This window comes from Peromyscus eremicus, chromosome 1 (assembly GCF_949786415.1).
Source record: "Peromyscus eremicus chromosome 1, PerEre_H2_v1, whole genome shotgun sequence".
Taxonomy (NCBI): Eukaryota; Metazoa; Chordata; class Mammalia; order Rodentia; family Cricetidae; genus Peromyscus; species Peromyscus eremicus.
In genome coordinates, this window is record NC_081416.1 from 24,761,740 (window position 1) to 24,786,053 (window position 24,314).

The 24,314-nt window shown below is 39.6% G+C and overlaps 1 protein-coding gene across 1 annotated transcript in view; it reads right to left on the reverse strand.

Annotated features, from left to right (window-relative positions):
• Window positions 1-24,314, reverse strand: part of Exoc6 (exocyst complex component 6) — a 139,431-nt gene that overhangs the window by 41,717 nt on the left and 73,400 nt on the right. The window contains exons 17-18 of the mRNA XM_059253754.1: window positions 22,854-23,033; window positions 1,772-1,913 (exon numbers count right to left, since the gene is read on the reverse strand). Coding sequence (XP_059109737.1) covers window positions 1,772-1,913; window positions 22,854-23,033 — 322 coding nt within the window. The remainder of the gene's footprint in view (window positions 1-1,771; window positions 1,914-22,853; window positions 23,034-24,314) is intronic.

Here is a 24,314-nt window from a genome sequence, read left to right on the forward strand (position 1 = left end):
GACGGCAACGTCCATCGTTCAGCAAGATATGTAACCAGGAAGACACAAGCAAACCCAACCAGAGGTCTAACTACCAATTACTACTGAAGTTTTGTTATGCTGATCTATTTGTGTGGGTATATAAAGGTGAGCACACGCTTACACCACAGCACACATGTAGAGGTCAGAGGGCAACTTGTGCCAGCTGGTTTCCTTCTTCTACCATGTGGGTTCTGGGGATGAACTCGGGTCATTACGCTTGGCAGAAAGTCCCTTTACCTAAGGAGCTACCTAGCCAGCCAAACACCTAGTTACTGTGAAGCCACACTGAAGACAAAATAACAACATGCATCAAGCAATAATTGTGTAAAACTGACATAAGCAACAGCAGACTGTAATGATCTCAAAACACAGTTTCTTGAAGAAACCGGTTTGAGTTGGGGGCGCTGCTCAGTGGTAGGATGTGTGTTTAGAATTGCGCCAGACCTAGGGTTCAACTGCCAGTACCAGAAAAGGAGGTGGAAAAGGCAATGTTGGGGTAGAAGGGTCCAAGGGAGGGGGAAGGTAGGAAGAGGGACTGGTGTGGGGGTTGTCTACCAAAACTCAGCATGTGTGAAAATGTTGTGAGGAAATCTGCTACTTTGTATATTCATTAAAATCAAGTTAAAAATATAAGAGAAGGGATGGAGAGATGAAGAGAAAAGAGGGAGGCTGGAGAGAGAGGAGCAAACCATCTGTAGAAGGAGAATGATAATTGATCTGAGCTTAGAAACATTTTAAAAGGTACATTTTTGGATCCAAAAGTTTTATAAATACAAAATAAATATTTTATAAATGAGAATTTTACTTTGAGAAAAATAGAAGTTTTCTGGTAAAATACAGTTAGAATCCCTTTCTAGGAAAAAGCAGACTTTTTTTCCCTCCCAGTAGAATATACTATGCACAGAAGGCACACAAATGTTTTATATTTGTTGCTGGGAAAAAACCCCAACATATTATTTCTCCTTTATTGAAAGCTGCTGACATTTTTTTCAGTCTTTCAAATAATGTACTTTGTAAATCCCCACCCTGGAAACTGTTCTGCCATCTTCCTGGAGCCCACTGACTGTCCATTGTCAATGGCGGTGTTGGCTCCTTTGTCAGCCAGGGGCTGTCACCATCCCTCTGAGAACACTGCTTGAAAATGACGCCAAGTTCTCTAGCTCGCTAGTTAGGGCTGGAGGTTTGATAAACCCGTATATGAGGCCCGTAGAACAAGGCTAACTTGAGTCCTAAAGCTCATCAGCTAATGCCAACACTAGACCCCAGATGTGAACCTTGTGATACAAACAGAATGACGTAGAGGAGTACCACAGCTACCGAGGCTGGGAAACCTTTCAGGGTGAGGAAACGACCGGAGAAGCACCATTTGGAGCACAAGGTCTTGAGATCACCTTCCAAGCAATAACCTACATGGTCAGGAAAAGTAAAAAGGACAAGCTCGGGGTTGTTCCACTTAACAGGCATTAGCAGAGTCCCAGAGAGGTGGCAAGAATGACCAGAGGGGAGAGACCAATTCTTTAGTTACCTTGGTCTAGAACACCACTTCAGTGAAGCTCTTTGAGGCTGTTAATGTAAAGCTGAGATAGTTTTTTTCTTCCTGAGAAGGAGTTGGCTTTACTTCTAAATCTGTCAAAAGTGTAGTTAAATTGGGTCTTCTTCCTTGTCAAGCTATCCTATGATAGACAACTTTCCATAATATTTCAATGCAGGTTTCTAGAGAAAGCATGCGAGTTGATCAACAGGTACTTACATTCACACTGTATGACATCTAAGTTAAACTGCTGGACGGCTCCCATGCTTATCTGTTTTAACTCGCTGTCCAGTAGCATCTGCATTAAGGATGTTGACAGATGTTGGCAGGCTGACATGCAAGCTGTTTGGGCAACTTTCCCCTATGTAAAACAAACAACCAAACCAAAAGTAAACAAACAAGCAAGCATGGAAATACATCATAAAATATCACAAGATTGTATACAGGGCACTCTTTTTGTTGGTACAATACTGATTGTCGGCCTTTCTGCTTCTATTCTATGGGGCTGTGCATTTGTATCCTAAGAACTAAAATTCACCTTTCTCAGGATACAATATTATTAAAGTGCTAATTGCATAGAGAAAAACTATAAATTTTGAAAACTTATTTCAGATCTCATGAAATAATGTAACACTTTTAAATGCACATGAAAATATGGCATTTATTACATTAAACTACCATACTGACAAAACAATTTATTAGAGCCTCCTAAGCTCTCCTTTGTATGTTTAACCAAGACAGAACAAAAGAAGTTAACAGTGTAATGTAAGCTGCTCTTGTTCCTGCTACTTAAACTCTACCCCTAAATCAAAACACACTTTGAGTCAGATCCTTACTTCTCCTCGGCACAGAGCTTCCCAGTGAGCAGCAGGGAAAAGCACTTGCTTATCACTGACTTCAGCTTCGTTTCTAGTCAAATTCATGCTGCATGTAACTACAGAAACTAACACTCACAGCTTTCTTTCAGTGTGATACATGATTCACTTTAAGCCCCAGAAGTTCTAGATGAACTTTCACTGACAGTCTACTTGAATTTTCTTAAAATACCAGTTTTTTAATGTTCGCCTTACAGATTACACAGCTGAATCACAATTAGTATAGGTGGCTTTTTTTTCTTTTTTTCTTTTTTCTTTCTTTTTTTTAAAGACAGGGTGTCTCTGTGTAGCTCTGGCTGGCCTGAAACTCAGTATATAAACCTGATCTGGCTGGCCTTAAACACCCAGATCTCTGCTTCCTGAGCATTGAGATTAAAGGCATGTGCCACAACACTCCATCTATAACTTGCTTAAGTTTGAAGAACTGCTTAAAGAAGTTTCTTTCCGCATTTGAAGCAGATGTCTAGCAGCATAAACTCTTTTAGGTCCAAGTTTTCCAGCGTTGCCCTTCTAGGGAGGCTGTCCCCAAATGATTATATGATTAGGTGATGGTAGGGAGGCTGTCCCCAAATGATTATATGATTAGGTGATGGGCTGATTCCCATGATGAGAGTCATAGATTAGAATTATGGTTAGAAAAATAATGATTTTCAGAGGACATGCCATGTTTTTTCTCATTTCAATTAACAAACATTTACCCAGTGATATTTGATAATTGTTTTTTCTTCCTACTAATAACAAAAGCAAATAGAGCAACAAAACCATAAAGATCATCTTCCAAACCTATCTGCTACAATATAGTAATACAAAAATGATTATGTACAGTTGATATGAAAGGCCATAAGGAAAATAAATAAATTTCATACTTATTAGAATATTTGTTCTTTAAATTACACATTACAAATCAGACTAGAACTAAACTGCTTATGGGTGCTTAGCATTTTAGGCACTATGCATAGCAGAAAACTAAACATCTGACATGCAGTGTTAATTTCTCAATCAAAAACCCCAGAGATAAAAGCCAATGCAAACAATATGTTTGACAGATACTGATGAATTGCCAAAAAAGGAATGTAACAAACAATGAAAAACCCAGCATGCTCAAAAGGCCCCAAACCCAGGAGGAATTAGTCTGAGAGACATGCAGCTCCATTCTCCAAGCAGAATAATATCAATATGAATGGGAGGGAAATAAAAGCAGAAAAAAGAGAAATCAATGCCATGTCATTTAATTTCGGTGTAATAGGCTTGCAAATACTTCATGGAAATATTATTTTGACTTAATGGAACAAGTGCATTTTTAGCCTAATGTACTTCTCTATCAATTCAGCTCTATTATACTGTTACACAACAATGTACTAGCTGAAAAAGCAGATTAATAAACTGTCCAAAAATTATTTCACTCACTTTGTACAGAAGTATTCCATACATTATAAGTGGTATTATTTTAATTTAGGTTCAGAGACAAAAATAGCTATACAACAGTACTGGAGCCAAACATGATGACAAGAGCATAAACTATTCCATAAATCTGGTGGAAGCAGGCAATGAAAATACAAATGCAAATTTGCTTTGTAGCTAAGTAATATTTATAACAGTAAAATCTTCATTTTAAACTTCTTTGGATTAGGCATATTGAATACAGGCTTATTGTTCTCAAAGATAAAACTTTTAAAGATTTACAAAATAAAAAATTATAAATTTTTTAAATAAAATGAATTATTCCTTTTTATACATTAATATTTAATACATAAAATTTAAGTTAATACTATCAAGGTTCAGATTGTTGAAATTTTTAAAAGCTTATATTTTATAAGATTATACACTATTTAGATGTCCTCTTTCTAATTTCAGAATGTACAGAACCATTCTTAAATTTTATCTACTTATTTTATATAGAAAAGTTTATATGTCTTTAATATTTACACACTCAAAAACATATTTGCAACTGATATCTCATGCCTAAGACTCTTGGCCCATTTTAATAACCCAAACATCCCTCCCTGAACACTATTATAACTAGTAACACTGACTTCCTGAAAACCATTATAACTAGTAACATTGACTCTCACAATAATGCATTATCCTAAGACAAAAAATGTAAACACTTTCATAGTTGTCTTTAAAAACTAGCTTTTAATAGGTATGAATATGATAACAAAGCCAAACTAATCAACGAAACAGTGCACATTTAATATATTTTAAGGAATCAAAAATTTCCTGCCCTCATCTGAAAAATTACTTGCAACATTACTAGCATTTTCTTTCTCTTTAACAACACAAAGTTCAATAAGTAAAAACACCTGCCAAACTTTAAAAAAGGTGACTACAGTTTTTCACCCTGCTTTAGCAATTTTTTTTTTCTGAAAAACAACTTGCCAAGAGAGAAAACCCTTAGACAAACTTCTTATATTTCAAAGGGACTTGTAAAAGAGAATCTGCTGACATATTAGATCCTTTTTGCATTACCCCAAAGCTTTTCTTCTAAGAACAATTGTGGCAAAGAGACATTTGGCTCCTAGGAAATTCCCACAGGGTCAACCATATGCATCCTTCCGTGGCACCTTCACAGTCTGCTCTCTGGACGTCCGTCTCAAAGGCAGCTTTCATCATTTGCTTGTGTGTCAGTCAATATGATTTATGGACTGCATTCACCAAAGTCAGAGCATATAGAATGAGAAATATGACTACAATCTGCTAATTTGTTTTGTATTGAGCCATTTAAGAGTCAAAGACCTGATGTCAGACTGAGACCAGCAACACAATTAACTAGCTGGTGACAGATTCATCCATCCTCCCTGCCAGGCTATGCCAATCAAAGACAGCATGAGGCGACATTTAGTGAAATCAGTAAGAAAACTCATTCTCTGAGTAACCTGTGTAAGAGCCTGATTGACACTTTCTGAATTTCGTTTGTGGAACACAACCACTCTGTACCCAATAGCTTCCTACTGCAAGCTGTGAAATAAGGCTTTCAGTGCCAATCACAGAACAATGAGCCACTAACCACCAACCTCGGCCGAAAGAAATCAAGAAAACACATCTGTTTGTATGTCAAGCCAAATTTCCAAAATAATTTACTATTGTAGATTAGGCTACAGATACTGTTTCTTTTGAAATATAAAATAACCTGGCAGTACAAATACAACACATTTTAGTAGATTACGGCTCAAACTGTTTTGGTTTCAAAGTAATGTTTTCATAAGTCTAAGATCGTAGTGGGTGAAATATTGAAAACTTAAAAACTAATTTGGTACTTTAAATTTTTATTTGAAGTTTGTATTTGTCTCACCATTCTCTTATTTCACAGATCTAATAAGAAAGTTTTTATTTCAACAGTAATTATTTGAAAGCATTTTTTCAAGGCTGCTTTCATTTTCACAAGTACATATGATGTAAAAATACCCTCTTGAAATCACAAATCACAACCATTCTATGATGATCTACTCCTCCTTAACAACCCCAGAAGGATCCATTTTCCTTTTTTTAATATCTACACACACACACACACCAATCTCCAAGAACAAACTATTTTTAAACTTACATAAAACATAGAGAGAGACAAATATACTGGACACTGTGTTATTTTTTAAATTAGTATCAAGTTTTGTTTTCAAAGGCTGGGAGAGAAAAGAAAACAACGGGTACCACACCTCATACTGCTAAGTGAACCTCGTCATTCTGGTCTTGCTCTTTAAAGCGCTTCCGTTCAAACGGCAAACTTCTATTATATACACATGGAACACCTCTTAGTTTGATATAGAAAGTTGAGTTAGGAGACTGTAAAGTAAGCTTTTCAGAAACAAAAAGAAAGGAAAAGTGTTTTGATGAATTGGACAGTTTCCTAAAGAGCCACAATACATAATCTTTTAAAATATATAGACTAAGAGAATCAGGTCTTTTTGGACTAAATATTAAAATTAGAAATAAAAAAATTTAATTAAAATATAGAGAGATAATCCAAAGGAAATATTTTACTTTAACTCTTCCATTTGTACCTTAAGAACCACTGACCTGGCCAGGCAGTAGCAGCACATGCCTGTAATCCCAGCACTTGGAAGGCAGAAGCAGGCAGATCTCTGTGAGTTCAAGGCTAGCCTGGTCTACAGAGCAAGTTCCAGAACAGTCAAGGCTACACAGAAAAACCTTGTCTTAAAAAAAAAAAGAACCACTGACCTGAAGTTTTGCTGCATAAAAAGTGTATCTTACTCAACTATAAAAATATTATTAAATGTAAAGTCCCTGAAACAGTACAGAATATGAAAATCCCCTCAAGATGACATCACAATGCATCCTTTTAGCCATCATGATAGGTTTTAGTGCATTTTCTAAGTGAACACACTAAAATGTCTCAAATTCCCAATAATACAGACTCAAATTCCCAATAATAAAGAATGTGTGAGTTATAAAGGTTTAAATATCAAGATGACGTTCTTTAGTGAGTTTTAATAATGACTTTAATACTACCTTGAAGACAGGTTTTTGAGACTGTGCCAAAACACCCACAGTTTATCAAAATACACTCATCTAACATACCCAGCACCCTCAACACTTGCACAGTTCTGTGTTTCTCTCACACTCACTCTCTGTCTTCATCTATTTTTATCCCTGAAAGAACTGGTTACATCACTTACCCAGTCCCCACAATCAACCACAAACTCTCATTCTCTCTTCTTAGGCTTTTAAAAACCTTCTTACTTTTATTCTACTGCTCACCATTCATAAAGACTTGAAGACTGTAGCATAAATTCTTGCTTTTTTGGAGGGGACATATGAATCAAATAAATGTGATTATCTTAAAATTGAAACAAATTTTCCCAAGGTGATTCCCTGGAATACACACACATTTCTATTTCTCTTAAATCCTCCACATCCCAGTCATGGCTCATCCAGCTTTGGCAATACATACACATTTTTTAAAACAGTGTCGAATGTGGACTTTAAGGGCATGCCACATCCACATATTTAGCTTTCTGGAAGGCATCCTTGCTGCTGTTGTCACAGTCCCAGACAGAGAAGGAAAGGAAGCATTAAGTAAGTCTTGAAACGTCAAAGTTTAGAAAACACTCCTCCTGTTCCAAGCCATGAATCACTGGACTACAAAATAAATGGAAGAAAGTGGGGTTTTTTGTTTTGGGTTTTTTTTTTTGGGGTCTGGATTTATTTTTGTTGTTATTGTTGCTTATTTATTTATTTTAGATAAGGTCACCTATAGCCTTGGCTGGCCTCAGACTTACTACATATCCAAAGAAGGTCTGAACTCCTGATCTTCTGCCTCCCAAGTACTGGGATTATAAGCATGTATCACCATGCCCAGCCTTAAATAGAGAATTTAACTTGGTTAATTACTAGGTCCAAAAACTCTTATCCTTTGGCAAATATTTAAAAAACCAAACAAACAAAAAAACCAACCAAACAGGAGAAGATTCACTTCATTTTTCCCTGTAGATGACACTGAGTAGGATGGTCAATCCAGGGCATTCTGGTGTGGTGAGTGGTTGTTTGAGCCATGCCCTGAAGCACCACCCCTAGTGAGGTAGCAGCTAACTGTTCCACCTGCCTATGACCTTGAGGTACATCCCCTGGGGCGTGGCCGCTGGGGGACCCTTAAGACCTAGGATGCACGTAAGTGCTGTCTCTTGGCTACCTTGTGGTTTTGGAGGCTGGAACAGAGCAGGGCAGAGCTCGCCCGAGAACAGCACTGGATTGTGCATCACCCTTCCAGGATCCTGCGACAAATTCCTTTATTCTGTCTTGTGAGTTAACCCCCAAATAAATTCCTTTGCTCATTAAATAAACTCCATGGATTGCTAGCCATATAATCTCAATATTTAGGTTGAAAATTAAAACACACAAGAAACCATTATCAAAGCAGAAACTCTTTGAGAACTGGGCCATGTCCATATTTCTTTGTGTAAGCATACAGCTCAGTGTTCCAGGAACATATAGCAATGGAAATTCAATATTTTACACTGATGTTACAATTTAAAATTTCCAAAGAAGTTGCCAGAGTCATTAACAGGTTATATTATAGAGGTAGCTCCATATGATCATCAGTAAATTAGACAAATGTCAGCCCAAGACAGCTTACTGATAGATGTAGTAGCTGGTATAGGCACAGCCATAATTGAAAATATAATACAAGCTAAGTGTGTTGGGGCATGACTAAGATACCAGTGCTTGGGAGGTAGAGGCAAGAAAATCTGGAGTTCAAGACCATCCTCAGCTAGCTAACAAAGTGTAAGCAAACCTGGGCTACATGAAACTCTGTCTCAAAAAATAACACAAAAAAGGCACACAGTTGTTAGGTTTCAACCTTTCCTTCCCCCTCTCCGTTAACCTCTCTTCCTCTTCCCTAGGGGTCCTATGACCTGCCCTCCCACTCCTCTCAATTTCTTTATTTTTGGTTTTTAAAAACAGGGTTTTACATTGCCCACATTAGCCTTGAACTCAGTATATAGCTGAGGATGACCTTGAACTTTTGGTCCTCTTATCTCCACCTATGTTGGGAATGCAGGCATATACCGCCATTGCTCACCAAGTTTCAACTTTTTAAGGATTTACTGAGAGGCTAGTATAAGTGGGTCTTCACATGCTGAGCAGCACATTTCAATGACATAGTCTCTGAAATGGTGTGACAAGGACAAAATCACACCAGTGAATTATGCAATCAGAACACCCACTTCTCCATTAACAATGTGGCTTTGCTGCAGTTGACATGAAGTGACTCCCAGCAAGGTCTATGGTTTTCAATTACATTTTGCAGTATTGGGGGGAAAAAAAAAGCCAGGCGGTGATGATGTACACCTTTAATCCCAGCACTAGGGCGGCAGAAACAGGTGGATCTCCGGAAGTTCCAGGCCAGCCATGGCTAAATAGTAAGACTCTGCCTAAAAAAGAAAAAACAGGCTGGGTGGGTGGCGCATGCCTTTAATTCCATCACTCAGGAGGCAGAGACAGACGATCTCTGAGTCCAAGCCTGGTCTACAGAGCGAGTTCCAGGACAGCCAGAGCCTCCTGTAGAAACCCTGTCTCTTTGGGAGGCGGGGAGAAACAACTTACATTGCATCACAGTCCCCTCGAATTGGGGATTCTCAAAGCCCTGGCATATGCTTATTCCAGAGGACAAGAGCTTTCCGGACAGGGAACATCCCTAGTCTAAGCCCTAGGTTAGGGAATAGTGCTGATGTGGATACTGCCAGTCACTTGCAGCGGAGCAAATCTGATGATCTAAGATCGGGTATTGAAAGAGTAAATGAGGGCTGGAGAGGCACATGGAGGCACAGACATACACACAGGCAAAACACCCATATGCACAAAAAACAAATAAGTGAAATGTATTAAAAGAGGAGTGAATATGAATTAAAACAACAGCACCAACAAAAACATGAAGAAAGCTGGGCCTGGTAGCACAGGCCTAGAATCCTAGCTATTCAGAGGCTGAACAGGAGGATCAAGCCTGCCTGGGCAAGACGGCAAGACTGTGTCTCAAAACAGAAAATCAATAGCAGATCGTTTCTCTAGCACGGGCAACGCCCTAAGTTCAATCACCAATAAACACACATACACACACACACACACTCATACTCTCTTACACATACACATGTGCATGCACACCCAAGTCAGGGAGGGTGATCAAGGTAATCCTTCTGTTCCCCCTAGGAACAGCCTACAGAATGACGTGGAACAACACCACAGCCAGCCAGCCAGCTCACCATTCCCAAAGACACTGAAACAGCTGCATGGTCTTAGCGTGCTTAGAGTCTGTTATGTGTCTTTCAGGGATGGCACGTAGAGGCACTCAGAATGATTTAGCGTTTGACACACCATTGTAGACTTTTCTGCAATACAACCTCTAACAAAACTAGTTTCCAACCCCTGGTAACAGGATTGTTTACCTTTATACCAAGAAGGTTGGGAAAGCACCAAAATTCGCACGTGGCGTGTGCCTAGTTAGACATCCAGGGGTCTGTGCTGCAAGCCCTGAAGTCCCTATGAGATGTCTAAACAAAGAGGCAGTTATGGGCCTGCGGTGGCCCCTGTGTACTAGGTGTGTCTGTGACAGGACAGGGTGTGCTTCCCTACGGAGGAGCAGAAATCACTGAAAAGTAAAAATACTGAAGGCACTAACCACAGTCAGAAAGATAAACAGATATGAAGCTTTCACATAGCAAAACTCAAGACACAGTCTTAAAAAAGACTTTGCTATGCTCATGGGGTGTTGCACATTTGGGCAGTGAGATGCTTTAAATATTCATATTCTTCACATAAAGGAAAATGCATTCAGTATGCACAGTTTTGAAATGCATTTTCTATTTAGGTATGTTTTCTTGACACATGGTCTCACTCTAGCCCTAGCTGACCTGCAGAAAGAACTTAACATAATCCATGTCTTCACTATTTCTCTTACAGTTAATTAAAAATGCTTACCAAGTACTCTGCATTAAAACTACGGAAAATACAAAGACGAGTAGACACATTTCCTCCTAAGGGGACAAAACTCTAATGAGAGAAAGAAGTGTCTACAAACAGCACACATAGACGGCAAACTATGAAAAGGAGGGGTGGGGGGGGAGAGTAACCTCATGTAGTGTGATCAGCAAAAGCTGTGTGAAAGAGGCAGCATCAGAGAGAACTCTGGGAAAAGATCCAAGCATTTCAGAGCTATAAATGAGGCTAAGACAGACAGATTCAGGGCACAATAAATATGCCAGTTTGGATAAAGCACAAATTGAGCAATGTATTCAGAAAAGTATCAAGAAAGGCTATTTTTGCTAGCCCACGGAATTTTTATTTAATTTAGCACAATTAAAAACTCTTAAGTTTTGAATGGAAAGTATGATTAGGCCATGCTTTGGAAAACACAATCTGTACTTGTGGTTTGCACAAACAGCGGTAAGGCAAGAGAGCTGGGACAGACCAATCAGGAAACAGGGACAACAGAAAAGGGAGAGTGCATGATAGAAACATTTACATTTTACATGCTAAATTAGATTGTCCTCTAGATATTGAAAGAAGAAATTTCAATATCTAAACATGTACTAGCTCTTATTCTGGCTGTCAAGGACACACAACTAGAGATAGAAAGGGCAAATACAGCAAAAATAAATAAAAACTTCAATAAATCCATTTTTAAAAGTAAGGGTTAAGGTGATTCAGAAGAGCAGTCCTGAGCTGGAATGAGAAAGAAATATTTGCACTGGGTCATGATCATATGGCTCAGGTAAGTTGTGTTCTGTAATAGTTTCCTCCAAGATTGAAATATTCCATCTTGCAGACAAGCTCCTTAGGCAGGAAGTCCCTGAAACTGACCAGATTCACTAGGCCCCTCCCTGCAAGAGCAGACAAGCCAAGCTGCTGAGAGTCACTCTCAGAAGAGCCAAGGAGAAAGGAGACCTCTCAGAGGATCCAAGCTGCAAAGAAGGCAGAGACCAGACAAGCTGCCTAGAAGAAGCAGAAACCAGCTGAGCAGCATGAAAGAGGTTTGGACCAACTGAGTCACTGAGAAGAGAGACACTGTCTAAGTTGCTGAACTGCCTGTAGGCTGTACAGTGTGTTCCAGGTTCCCAGCCTCCCTCGTAAGCTGTCTCCCATGTTGGGGTGAGCTTAGATGATGCAGCTGTCTTTGAGTCATTTATGATCCTGAGTAACTCCACCCATCTTTAGCATTTAAGTACGCCCTGGCCGGCCCTTTGGGGACAGGCAGTACTTTGGCCTACTCAGGGTCCTGACAGTGTCATCCTTCATAACCTGTTTGTGCATTCGCTAAGTCCCCTTTAAGAGCAAACCAACCCCCTCTTCCTCTCTAATCCCACAAGGCTGTGTCTGCACCCCCTTCTCTTCTTCTCTTCCCCCTTTCTGTCTCTTCTCTTCCTCTCTCATTCCTCTTCTCTCCTCAGCCTTTATCTCCAGAGGTGCACTCTGCATCCCTTCTTCCCTTCCCCCAATAAAATTCTCTACATGAGCACTGTCCGCATGGTGTCTCTCTCACCTGCCCTGGGGCCCCTTGGCTCCAACCCACAAAGACCACTGCCCACCGTTTTTAAATTATAAACACCTATATTCTTGTAAGTAACCCCAATAAAGCTGATTGGTTCACTGTTGAACTTTGGTGGTATCCTGTGATGGCTAACATTATATTGATGGCTAACTTTATGTTTAAAAATTTAAAATCCCTGTGCTTAGGGAATAAAGCAAATTTAGATCGCCAAAAGTTAGGACTGTTAAGGGTTAATTTTTACTGCTGTTTTTTCCTCTGTAAACAAAAGCATATTTGCATGAGAGGACCTTCCACTTGCACCTACACAGAATGTGACTTCATGTTCTTTGCCTTTGTAAACTTCTGACTGAGGTGGCTGGGCACTACATTCAGGAATCCTGAGTCCTGGATAGACCTGGCATCAGGACATGAATAAAACCTCTTCTTTGTTAAAACTTATTCATGGTCTGACTGGTGAGTCTCTGAACGACCCCAGACCCACAACAATCCACACTATTGTGGTCTATTGTGGCTCCCTGTCTGGGATGAAGAGATGCTGCTGTGTGTTGTATCTTCCCAGGAAAAGCTTTGTCACATAGCACATGGACTCATGGATCACATGGACTCATGGATTACATAGACTCATGGATCACATGGACTCATGGATCACACGGACTCATGAATCACATGGACTCATGGATCACATGGACTCATGGATTACATGGACTCATGAATCACATGGACTCATGGATCACATAGGTTCATGAATAGTGAGGGCTCATGTGTCCAATGGGCTCATGAACTGTTTTGACTTCACACTTGGCTAAATCCCACAAGTGTAGTGTGGTATATTGTTGTAGAAAAAGAGCATTCAGGAAAAGTATAAAGTCTTCAAAGTAAATGGTGCTAATAACTAACAGTTTCTGAGAATCAATTAGACGCCAGGCACTCTTCTAAACATCTTGTGCATTCTATTTCATTCAATCCTCACAAAAGAATCATGTCAAACATATACTCATTAGCATCAGTTTACAGAGGAAAGACTCAGGTTCCCAAAGCACTGCCCTGCCCATAGATGTATTTCCTATTGCCCTTCATAATAAATTCCAGAAAGTCCTGTCTTTCCAAAACAGCTAACATTACCCTAAAACTCAATGTTTCCAACACACTGCAAATATAACGGCAATGTCAAAATAATTATAAGTTAAATACTTATTTTTCTCTGAGAAAAATAAGCCTGCAGGAAGTTCATCATTTTCTAATTTACATGCTAACTTTAGCTTGTATCTACTTACCAACATGGCTACATAATCCTTGGTGTTTGCCTTAGTCTGAGAAGGAAGCAAGGCAATCAAATGAAAGAGGGAAATGTATTCTAATTACAACAGAAGCAACAGCCAACGCAGCAAAACTAAACACACAATACAAGTAGAGTCTTTGCGTTCTATAATGGAAAGGCATTAGTTACCACATGCATGTGATGATCATTTCATTTTGAAGATTTGTAGGTGAGTTTTTACATACACATTAAGCTTTTCTCCAAACATTTGTACATATTACAAAGTTGACCTGTCAGCATTAACATAATGAGCTTTAGCAGTTACTAAATGTGTGCTGAATTGGCAAATTTAACAAAAACCAATTCTTTAGACAGGATTCTTTGCTGTACAGCAGTGGTTCTCAAGCTTCAAAGAATAATATTAAGAATTAAGCAATAAGTTAAAAATGCAGATTTTAAGCTACAGAAATTTAAATTAGGTCTACAGCATGCACTGAATCCTTAGAAGTGGCTGTTTCCATAGATGATTCTAATTCAGAAAGAAAGAAAATGTCTATTTCTTCATAAATAACAGAACACTATGGAGAATACAAGTTTCTAAGGATGCTCTAAAGGATAAGTCACTATGTTCCAACATAATTCACATAGATTAAACTAAATTCCTTAAGGAATGACGGCTTGCATCTCACAGCTAATTAAATATATTTTGTTCCCTAAGAAGTGAATAGTAAGCCAAAGTAAAAACCAAATTATTGGTCATAATTCAACTGCATATAAGCCTCAGCAGGCTTCTTCTTTTAAAATATCAATGATTAACAACATATCAATTCTTAAATAAAAGGAATGAATTAAAATACCATTTATTTTTTAAATTACTTTATTTTTCTTACTTTTTTTCTTTTGGAGATGAAGTCTATGTGGCATAGTAATCAGATAAATTTTCTCCAGTTTACAATACTCCTGAGTGCTAGGACCACAGGCATGTAACATCCATTACATTTCAAAAATAAATGTGTAATATTTAGGTATCATTAAAAACTTTCCAGAGAAAGGTACTGACTCAGAAATGTGGTTCAAGCTTATGTTAGCACAGTAGAACTCAAGAGTCTGCTTATTAGCGCAAGTTGAGCTTCTAGTAGAGATGAGACTGGTCATTTCCATCAAATACACAAGTGTAAACTCAGGCAAACTCACCCACCGAAGCTAAGCAGCCTAACGAAGCTTGTGCTTAGGGAGCTGACAGTTGAGCTAGCTACGAAACTCACTCTTCAAACAGACTGAGCTCGCCTCTAGAGAACCACTAACTCCTTCCTAGATTTAACTTCAACAACTTTTGTTTTGATTAGTATAAATTACGCTATCATATTTACTTACTTAACTATTTTCCATAATCTTTCAAAGTATGTAGAGCTATAATGGAAAATATATAAAAGACACAGAATTGAAGCAAAATTCAGCTGAAATTTAGGACCTTTGTTAAGAAAGTCAACAGCAAGGCAACCCTGTAAATCATATGAGTACATTACTTTTACCACAGTTCGTATTATACTACTTTTATATGATTGTTTTTGGGGGGGTGTTGCTTTTTGAGACAGGGTTTCTCTGTGTACCTCTGTCCTGGATCTCGCTCTGTAGACCAGGCTGGCCTCAAACTCACAGAGATCTGCCTGCTTCTGCCTCCCAAGTGCTGGGATTAAAGGCATGCACCAACACAGTCCAGCTATGAATTATATTCAGTGAATCACACAAATATTATTCATGAGCCGTCCACACTTAAAAAATAAACATTAATAAGAAAATCCTTGCATTTTAAACATAATTCTTTCTCGTCACATAAAACAAAAGATACTAAAAGCCAATGACTCTACACTCGATTTTAAAGGTCCCTCTAAGTTTTCAGTCAAGATATGTAGGGCCCTGGTCTCCTCCCATATTGAGTAAAGCCGTTGCCTGCTTGCCGACCTTGACCAGATGTCCTCCCTATTCTAATTCCCTGCCGGTATCCACCCTCCTGAATGCTTTAGGGAAGTTCCTTGTTTGTGTATCCTGCATATTGGGCGTTAACAGCTTAGATGCAAGAATGTAGAACATTCAGTAGCAAACTTCTGCCCTCCGGGGATCCGCCATTGTGCTGTAAGCCTGTATTTAAGGTTTCTTCCCTCTTTCAATAAACGGCATTCGGCTGGCACCCGGCTTACAGCCGTGGCGAATGACTCGCTGTTTCTTGTCTCTATTTTTTAATCCACAGCCCCTCGCTCGGACATGGTGAATGGGTGACAGTAACGCGGGCGTTACCGTTACAAATGGAGGTCCCACCGAGATTCTACCAAGACGTTACCAAGATCCGAGAAAGAAGGGACAAGCTGATGGACACCCGAAAGGTAAGGCTGGCCAGCAATTTAAAGAAAAAAGAAAAGATAAGGGTGAATTGAAATGGGTGCAGCTAGCTCACAGTCAGTTGATTGGACTGTTGAAGCAGGAAGGCACCGAAGTTAAGAAAGGGCAAGACAGCTAAAGATTTTAAATAAAAAAGGAAATCTTCCCAAAAGAGAAGAGGGAAGGAAAGGAAATTTCCTGTTAGAAAAGGGAGGAAAATCTTAATCAAGAAAAAAGGATTTTCCCGGTAAAAACGGGAAAAATTTTTTGAAACTAGGCCTAAAGATTAGGGCCCTGTAGAGGAAGGATGAACAAAAGAGAGAAGCCTCTTCCCAGTGGTAATGGAGGAAGAAAAGACTTTTTCCAATTGTAGAATTTTCAGGATAGCTGAAACTCTGAGCTCTTTCTGCAGTGCAGCATCTGAATTACAAAGAATCGGCAGGTAGGCCTCATTGCTGCTGGCTGAACAGCAAGAGAGCCCAGAGGTTAGAAGTTCTGCTGTCTGTTTGCTTATTTTGATTCAAATGCTTTTTATTTCTCCCTCAGAGTGGGAATAATTCAATATTTAGGATCCCTTCATGGGAAATGTTTTTCTGTTTTTCCCTTATGGTGGGAATAACTCATTAGGTAGTCCCTTCATGGAAGTAAGAGAAAGTTTAAACGTGAGTGCGCTTGTACGGGGCACGTGACCAGCATGGCAGCAGCAGTGTGTGAGATAGCCCGGAGCAATGGGTGGGCAGGTATGCCAAAGCAGGAGGTGGAGCCACAAGGCCAAGGGAATGGACCAAGCCAGCAGAGTCCGGGAGAGGGACTAGCGCCTAAAAGTTTAAACGGGCCTAACTTCTGGTAAAAAATGGTTTCGGTCAGGACATAGAATGCTAAGTCAATGCTGTTGAATTTCCAGGGATATTAATTATTCATTGTATAAAGGATGTTCTGTTCTTTTGATTGTCTTAATAAATGTTTGGATTCTCATGGTAAATAAACTAAGGAACAGAATTCATAATTGTGAACTATATATTAGGTATGCTCTTGTCTGTTGATCATTACTGAAAATTTGGCTCTGCTCTTTAAGTTGCTTTCTAGAATTCTATAGAAGTATAACACCTGAAATGGATTAGGTTGTTAGCATATTAAATAATGTTGCTAAGATAAACCCATAAATAATAATCTCTTACTGATAAAGAGGTTACAAAATTATTTTTCCAGTAAATAAAATACAAGTAAATTGTTTGGTCCACATTGTTAATAATTGGCAATTTACATTAATGTTACTTGGAATTTATAAAAAAGGATCCTAATTTTAACATTTTATAAAAATACTCAAGAGTATTACCTAAAGTTACCTCTTCAAATCCTATAGAGATTGTATTTAATGCTTTTATAATTGGTATATGTAAAAAGGACCATGAAAATAGAAGCTGGTGATAAAATTGCTCGATTAATATTGCTTTCCTATTTTAATTGCAAAATGGCACCTATATGTAGAACTGGAGGCTTTGAAAGTATAGGAAAAAGGTGTTTTGACAAACAGTTATCAATGATAAACAGCCTAAGTTAAAAATAAAATTATATGGGATTGAGATTAAAAGATTACTGGATTCTGGTGCTGGACATATCTATAACTTCACAAGAATCCTGAGATCCCAACTGGCCTCTACAAGAAGTCAGGAAAATGGCGGCTATTACAAGATCTTAGAGCTGTAAATAATACCATGCTTCTCATGGGAGCAACACAGCCTGGTTTGCCTGCCCCATGGCAATTCCTAAACATTGGCATTTAATTGTGATTGACTCATATGGATGATATTTTATTGGCTGCTAAAGATAAAAAACTTGTTTTTGATGCCTTTTCTAAATTACAAGAGGTTCTTAGCCTGGCTAATTTACAGATTGCCCCAGAAAAGGTACAGGTATCTTTTCCCTATCATTATTTAGGTCATGAATATTTTGTTTTTCTCATTCACCTACTGGAGCATTTTGGCAAACAGGTTCTATTCTATGGGTACATTCCCCAGCTTCTCCAGCAAAAAACATCACTCCTTATCCACAGGCTATTGCTCAGATTATATTTAAGGGAATCAAGATCAGTGTTCAAACTTTTGGTAAGGAGCCAGATATTGTGGTGACCCCATACACCCAGTCTTAAATAGCATGGTTGCAAGCTAATGATAATGACTGGACCATATTAACATGCTCCATGCAGAGTCAGTTTGATACTCACTACCCCTCCAATGATGTGTGTAAATTTTTTTAAATTGCATCCTGTTATATTTCCCAAGATAGTACAGATGACTCCTATTCCTCAGGCCCGTGTGGTATTTACTGATGGCACTTCACATGGTTTTGCTGTGGTAATTTCTGGTAACATAGTGAAGAGAATGAAAGTTCAGGGCACTTCTGCCCAGATGGTGGAGGTACAGGCGCTGTTGCTTGCTTTACAGATGTTTTCTGATGAGAGTGTAAATATTTATACTGATAGTCAATATGTGGCACATGCCATTATGCCTTTGGAGACAACAGCCTACATACCATCCATTTCTCCCATTCATGAATATTTATTGCAAGTGCAAGGACTTATATGGTCCCGCTCACATAACTTTTATGTGGGCCATATTAGAGCTCACACTCAATTGCCTGGACCTCTAAGTGAAGGTAATCAGAGGGCTGACGCCATTACTCGTGTGGCTGTCACATTAGTTTGTTCTGCCTTTGATAAGGCTACTCAGTTGCATCAACGTTATCATCTTAATGCTGGATCTCTTCGTCATCATACAGGCATAACCCGGGAACAAGCCATCCAGATAGTTAAATCATGTCCTATTTGTGTTGAATTTTTACCTGTTCCTCATTTGGGAGTTAATCCCCGAGGACTTTTACCTAATCATGTGTGGCAGATGGACGTCACGCACGTGCCTTCCTTTGGAAAATTACAATATGTCCATGTGTCTATTGATACATATTCTTCTCTAATTTTTGCTTCTGCTCATTCAGGGGAAAAGATTAAGGATGTAAAGAATCATTGCCTTAATGCTTTTGCTTACATGGGAGTGCCAAAATGCATAAAGACTGATAATGGTCCCGCCTACAGCAGTACGGGATTTTCAAAATTCTGCCAAGACTTTTTTATTGTTAATAAGACTGGTATTCCTTATAATCCTCAAGGACAGGCTATAGTAGAACACTGCCATCGTACCTTAAAAACATATATTTCTAAAGTAAAAAGGGGGGAGCTAGGGGCTCATCTCTCCTCTCCACATTCTATTCTTTCCCTTGTTTTATATATTTTAAATTTTTTATTGGTGGATTCTGCTGGAGTATCCACTGCAGATAAGCACTGGAGGGCTCCTGTTGCAAATCATCCTCTGGTGCGATGGAAGGATCTTTCTACTGGCACTTAGAGGGGACCCGATCCGGTGTTGGTGTGGGCCCGGGGATCTGTTTGTGTCTTTCCACAGGACAATGAAGTTCCTCTTCGGGTTCCTGAGCACTGTGTGCGCCCTGTGGCTGCTGCTGAATCCTGACATGGCAGAGATCTATTGGGCCTTCGTAAAAAACTCTCCCCTTCTGATGCCAATGGGGATTGAGAGCCCAATACGGCCAGCCTTGGCAAACATTATTGTAAGCCTAGGGACTGTAGCCATGTGGTTGGATTCTTCAGAAGGTAATGTATGGTAACTTTTTTCAAAAATGTTAAGAATGTGTCACACTTTGGAGATTAAGGATAACCCCGAAGGTCAATGACCTTCATTTGTTAACAGTAGCATGCCAGCTAAGCCTTTTCACATTTTGCAACCCTCTTCAAGCTGGTGTAGTACCTACTTTTCAGGAATGGCTCTGTGCAACATTTATTGGCCTCCTGAAGTTCATCTAGCCTCTTTTGTAGACACCTTAAAATTTGTGAGCCTGAATGTAGCCATTTATGAGACCATTAGTTCTGCTCCTTGTTTGCTGTTTTTGTTTTTGTTTTCTTTATGGTTCTTAGTTGTTCTTTTGCAGACCTGCCAGCCTAAGTAGTGCTGGGATGAAGAAAAATGGGCCTTGGTGGCTCGTGTTCCTGGAGCTGCGTTCATGCCAGTGGACCGGGGCAGTTAGACACAGATGATGCTCACATGCTCCAGAAGACTCTGACATCGATGTTGCCATTGTTGCTGTTACAAAGATATAACTCAGAAAAACTGAACCAACAAAAGCAAAAGAAAGTCTGCTTCCCAGCACCCACACGGCAACTCACAACTACCTGTAACTCCAGTTCCAGGGATTCCTACACTCTTTGCTAGTCTCTGCCTGCACTGCACACATGTGGTGCACTTACATACATGTAGGCAAAACACTCAAACATAAAAAAATCAAAATGGTAGACAGAATGTTTGTTTTGCACCCTAATACACGAGCAAAATAGAAAGTACCAAACTGCCTTTTAAAGGTAAGTTATTTAAAAGCAGAGAAAACGAAGACAGGGAAAAATCAAGGAATGCTTTCTGGAAGACAGGAGGCAATGAGGCAGAGCAGAGGAAGCCACTGTCCACTGCACACTCCAAAGAACTGCAGTGCAGCTGGAAGCCAGCAGTCCAGGCACAGAGCAGGCAAATACGTGAGCAGAGGAAATGAGAGTGGGAAAATAACCTGGAGAACAATCTGGGACAGCTGAAGCTGTAGACACAGGGAGAAGAAAGGAGGGAGGAAGTAGAAAGAGGGGAAGGGAGGGAAAATTGTAGGTATAAGAAAGGAGGAAGGCAGCCAGGCGGAGGTGGTGCACGCCTTTAATCCCAGCACTCGGAGGCAGAGCCAGGTGGATCTCTGTGAGTTCGAGGCCAGCCTGGTTTACAGAGCAAGTTCCAGGACAGGCTCCAAAACTACACAGAGAAACCCTGTCTCCAAAAAAACCAACCCCCCCCCCCAAAAAAGGTTAAGAAAGGGGGAAGGCAGGAAATAACACACATAACTTGAAAATATGCAGTCTTTCATTCAAAATTTAAGAACCTGAAGCTAACAACAGGAGCCTCCCACCTGGGGAACACTGCAAATGCACAGTCCCATGCAGAAGGAAGTGGCCCCAGGGGCTGGGCAGATGGCCCAGCAGTTAAGATCACTAGCTGCTCTTACAGAAAACCCACGTTTGGTTCCTAGCTCCACAGTAGCCAGCTTACAACTTCCTGTAACTCCAGCTCCAGTAAATCAGATGCCCCCTTCTGTCCTCTGTGGGCACACACACATACATACAAATGCACACACATAACACCTAAATAAGAAAAAAAAAAATCTTTAAAAAAGAAATTAGCCCTAAAAAGATGAGACCATAACCCCATGATTAGCTTCATTCCTGCTTGTTCTAAGGAGAAGAGCACTGAACAAATGCTAAACAAACAAAAAAGTATACATATATATCCCAGTCCGATTTGCATGTATGTAAACACATGCGCACACACCACACACACACACACACACACACACACACACACACACACACACTCACTATTTATATATAGCAGTAAAGTAAAGCCATGTCAGCTCTGCGGGTTTTCTTTGCTAAAAATAAAACAGAAACTACAGGATTTTCAGTGGGGGAGGGGGGGGAGCTTCTGCGGAAGTTTGTGAATAAGAAGGTTCAAGGGACACAGGAACGTACTATATTCCAAAGAGACACATAAGAGCATCAGGAATCATGAAAGGGGAGACAGGCGAGCTGAAGAGAATGGGAAACACAAAGGCTATGCAAAGAAAAGTGGGTAACGGCCTGTAGGTCCAACCCTGGCTTTCCGGCTGTGAGGACCCAAAGCCACAAGCACAATGAGCCAGACAGTGAAGACTAGCAGGCCTGGTCGCAGACAAGGCCACGGTTCCCATGGTCAGGTGAGCAGATGGGGAAGTTGGGTGTGACAATGACAGAGCTGTGGGTGAAAAATCCACCGTCGCTGTGGTGGGTGAAAGAAAACGGCCCCCAAGGGAGTGGCACTATTAGGAGGTGTGGCTTTGTTGGAGGAAGTGTGTCACTGTGGGGAAGGCTTGGAGGTTTCCTATGCTCAGGATACCGCTGCCCAGTGTCACAGTCACTCTCTGTAACTTGAGGAGTGCTACAACCAGGCACCACCTGAAAGGGTATTATTTGAGCTAGATAAGGGTGGGATGAGAATGATTTAAATAAGTGGTATATGTACAACTTTGTCATAATGAAACCCACTGTTTTATAGAATGAACATAATTTAAGTTTTTTTCCCCTCCCTGAACATCTTCCTTAAACAATTCTATTCAACTATTTACAACAAAAGAGTAATTGATGTCGGAAACACTGGGGTTGCTTTTTCATTTCAAACAAAGGAAATGGCTAGTAGTATTTCTTCAGGTTCTATGTTAAATACCTTATTTGTAAATTCAGCTGTATCTTACATAATAGGACGTGCTGGTTAATTTTCTGTCAACTTGACACAAGCTAGAGTCATCTGGGATAGATAGATAAAGAATTTAAAGTATCTAATATTTTTCTTGTACCTTGTAAGCTAGAAAAAAACTTGATTATACTGACTTTCACACCAACTCCTATTAAAGATTATTTCTATTTAAATCTATACTGTTAATATCGGGGGCGGGTTGTTTTGCTTTTAATGGGAAGTTATAGTTATTTTAGTTAAAAAGTACAATGAATTAAAACCTCAGCCAACTTCAGCTAGATTCTTTACCAAGTGATTTATAATAATGGAAAAAGAAATGTGCAAACAGTAAAGCACCCAAAAATTAAACTCTAAAATGCATTTTAAAAGCAAACTTACAATATCTGAAATTGTTTATACTTACAGGCAAATGAGTAAACACTTGAAAGATGCTTCTCAAAAAATTAATAAGGTCCATTAAATAACCACTTGCTCTTCCATCCGACTCAGCCATTGTCCAGTCATAATCAGCCAGCTGAACAAATTCATCAATTTTTTGATTGAGTTTGGTATATATTTCTCCTTCTGCTGCATGTCGAGCATCCTAAGGGGCAAAGTAACAGCAGTAAGAAACAATTACAGAAGTAGTGTCCCTATATTTTAAATTTTAAGTTTTTGGTTTTTATTAGAAACACAGAAAAGGTACTTTTCCAACACCACAAAGCCGATCTGACTGGTGTCACATCTGCTTTCCTTCCCAACCCTACTGTCAGCCTTTTGGTCTTCAGAGCTTGTCTTGTTTCCTTTCCTACTGCTGTGATAAGACACCAACAAAACCAACGTAAAGGAGAACGTGTTTATCCCAGTTCATCACACATGAATGCCTACTGCTACTTCAGCAACCTTCCTTCCTTACATAATCCCAGATGCCAGCCAGACGAAGGTGCCGCTCACAGTGCCCACCTGCCTTCCTCAGTTAACACAAACCCAGCAATTCCCCATAGGCATGCCCAGGGGCCCAGCTGACAATACTAACATCATAGGACTGGTTCTTTCATAACATATGAACCCGACTGTCCTCCTATGGCCCTCAGGAAGACCAGAAGCCAGAAAGCAGAGGCTGTGATAACGCCGGGAGCACACAGATCCACTAAGGAAAAGTAAGCTGGATATCACAGAGAAAGTGGAATACAGTTGTCTTCACAGGGGGTTGGCTTCAGAATCTTCCTCCCGTTACAAATAATAAACTGAGGTCCCGTATAAAGTGGTATAGCATTTGCTTATAACTTATGCACATTCTCCCGTATATTTTTCATCTCTTTATTTCTTATAATACCCAATACAGTATAAATGCATGCAAATTGACTAGCTGAATATGAATATATGTAAATCAACTCCAGCCACATTTTCAGGAATATCTTTATTTGACCAAAAATTAGGGTTCTCTGGTACAAAAATGCCTTTCCCTATTGGTATTATTGAAACAATTAGGGTCTTTTTTTTTAAATAAAGAGGATACCTGAAGTGGTAGATTACAGCTGTGATTCATAAATGTTAACCAAAAATTAAAAAGTAAACATTGGAAAATAACATGTCCAGAGACATCTTTTAAAAACTCTGACATAGAGTGGGTGTGGTGGCCCACACTTTTAATCCCCACAATCAGGAAGCAGGAAAGGCAGATCTCTGTGACTTCAATGCCAGCCTGGTCTATATAATGAGTTCCAGGTCAGCCAAGAATATGTAGTGAGATCCTGTCTGAAGAAAAACAACAACAACACAAATACACAACAACAAAAATACCTCTGACATATTCTTGGAAAACTGGAAGGCCACATGTATCTCTGGGGCAGTGTACATGTCCAGAAAAGGCCTGTGAGGGTCT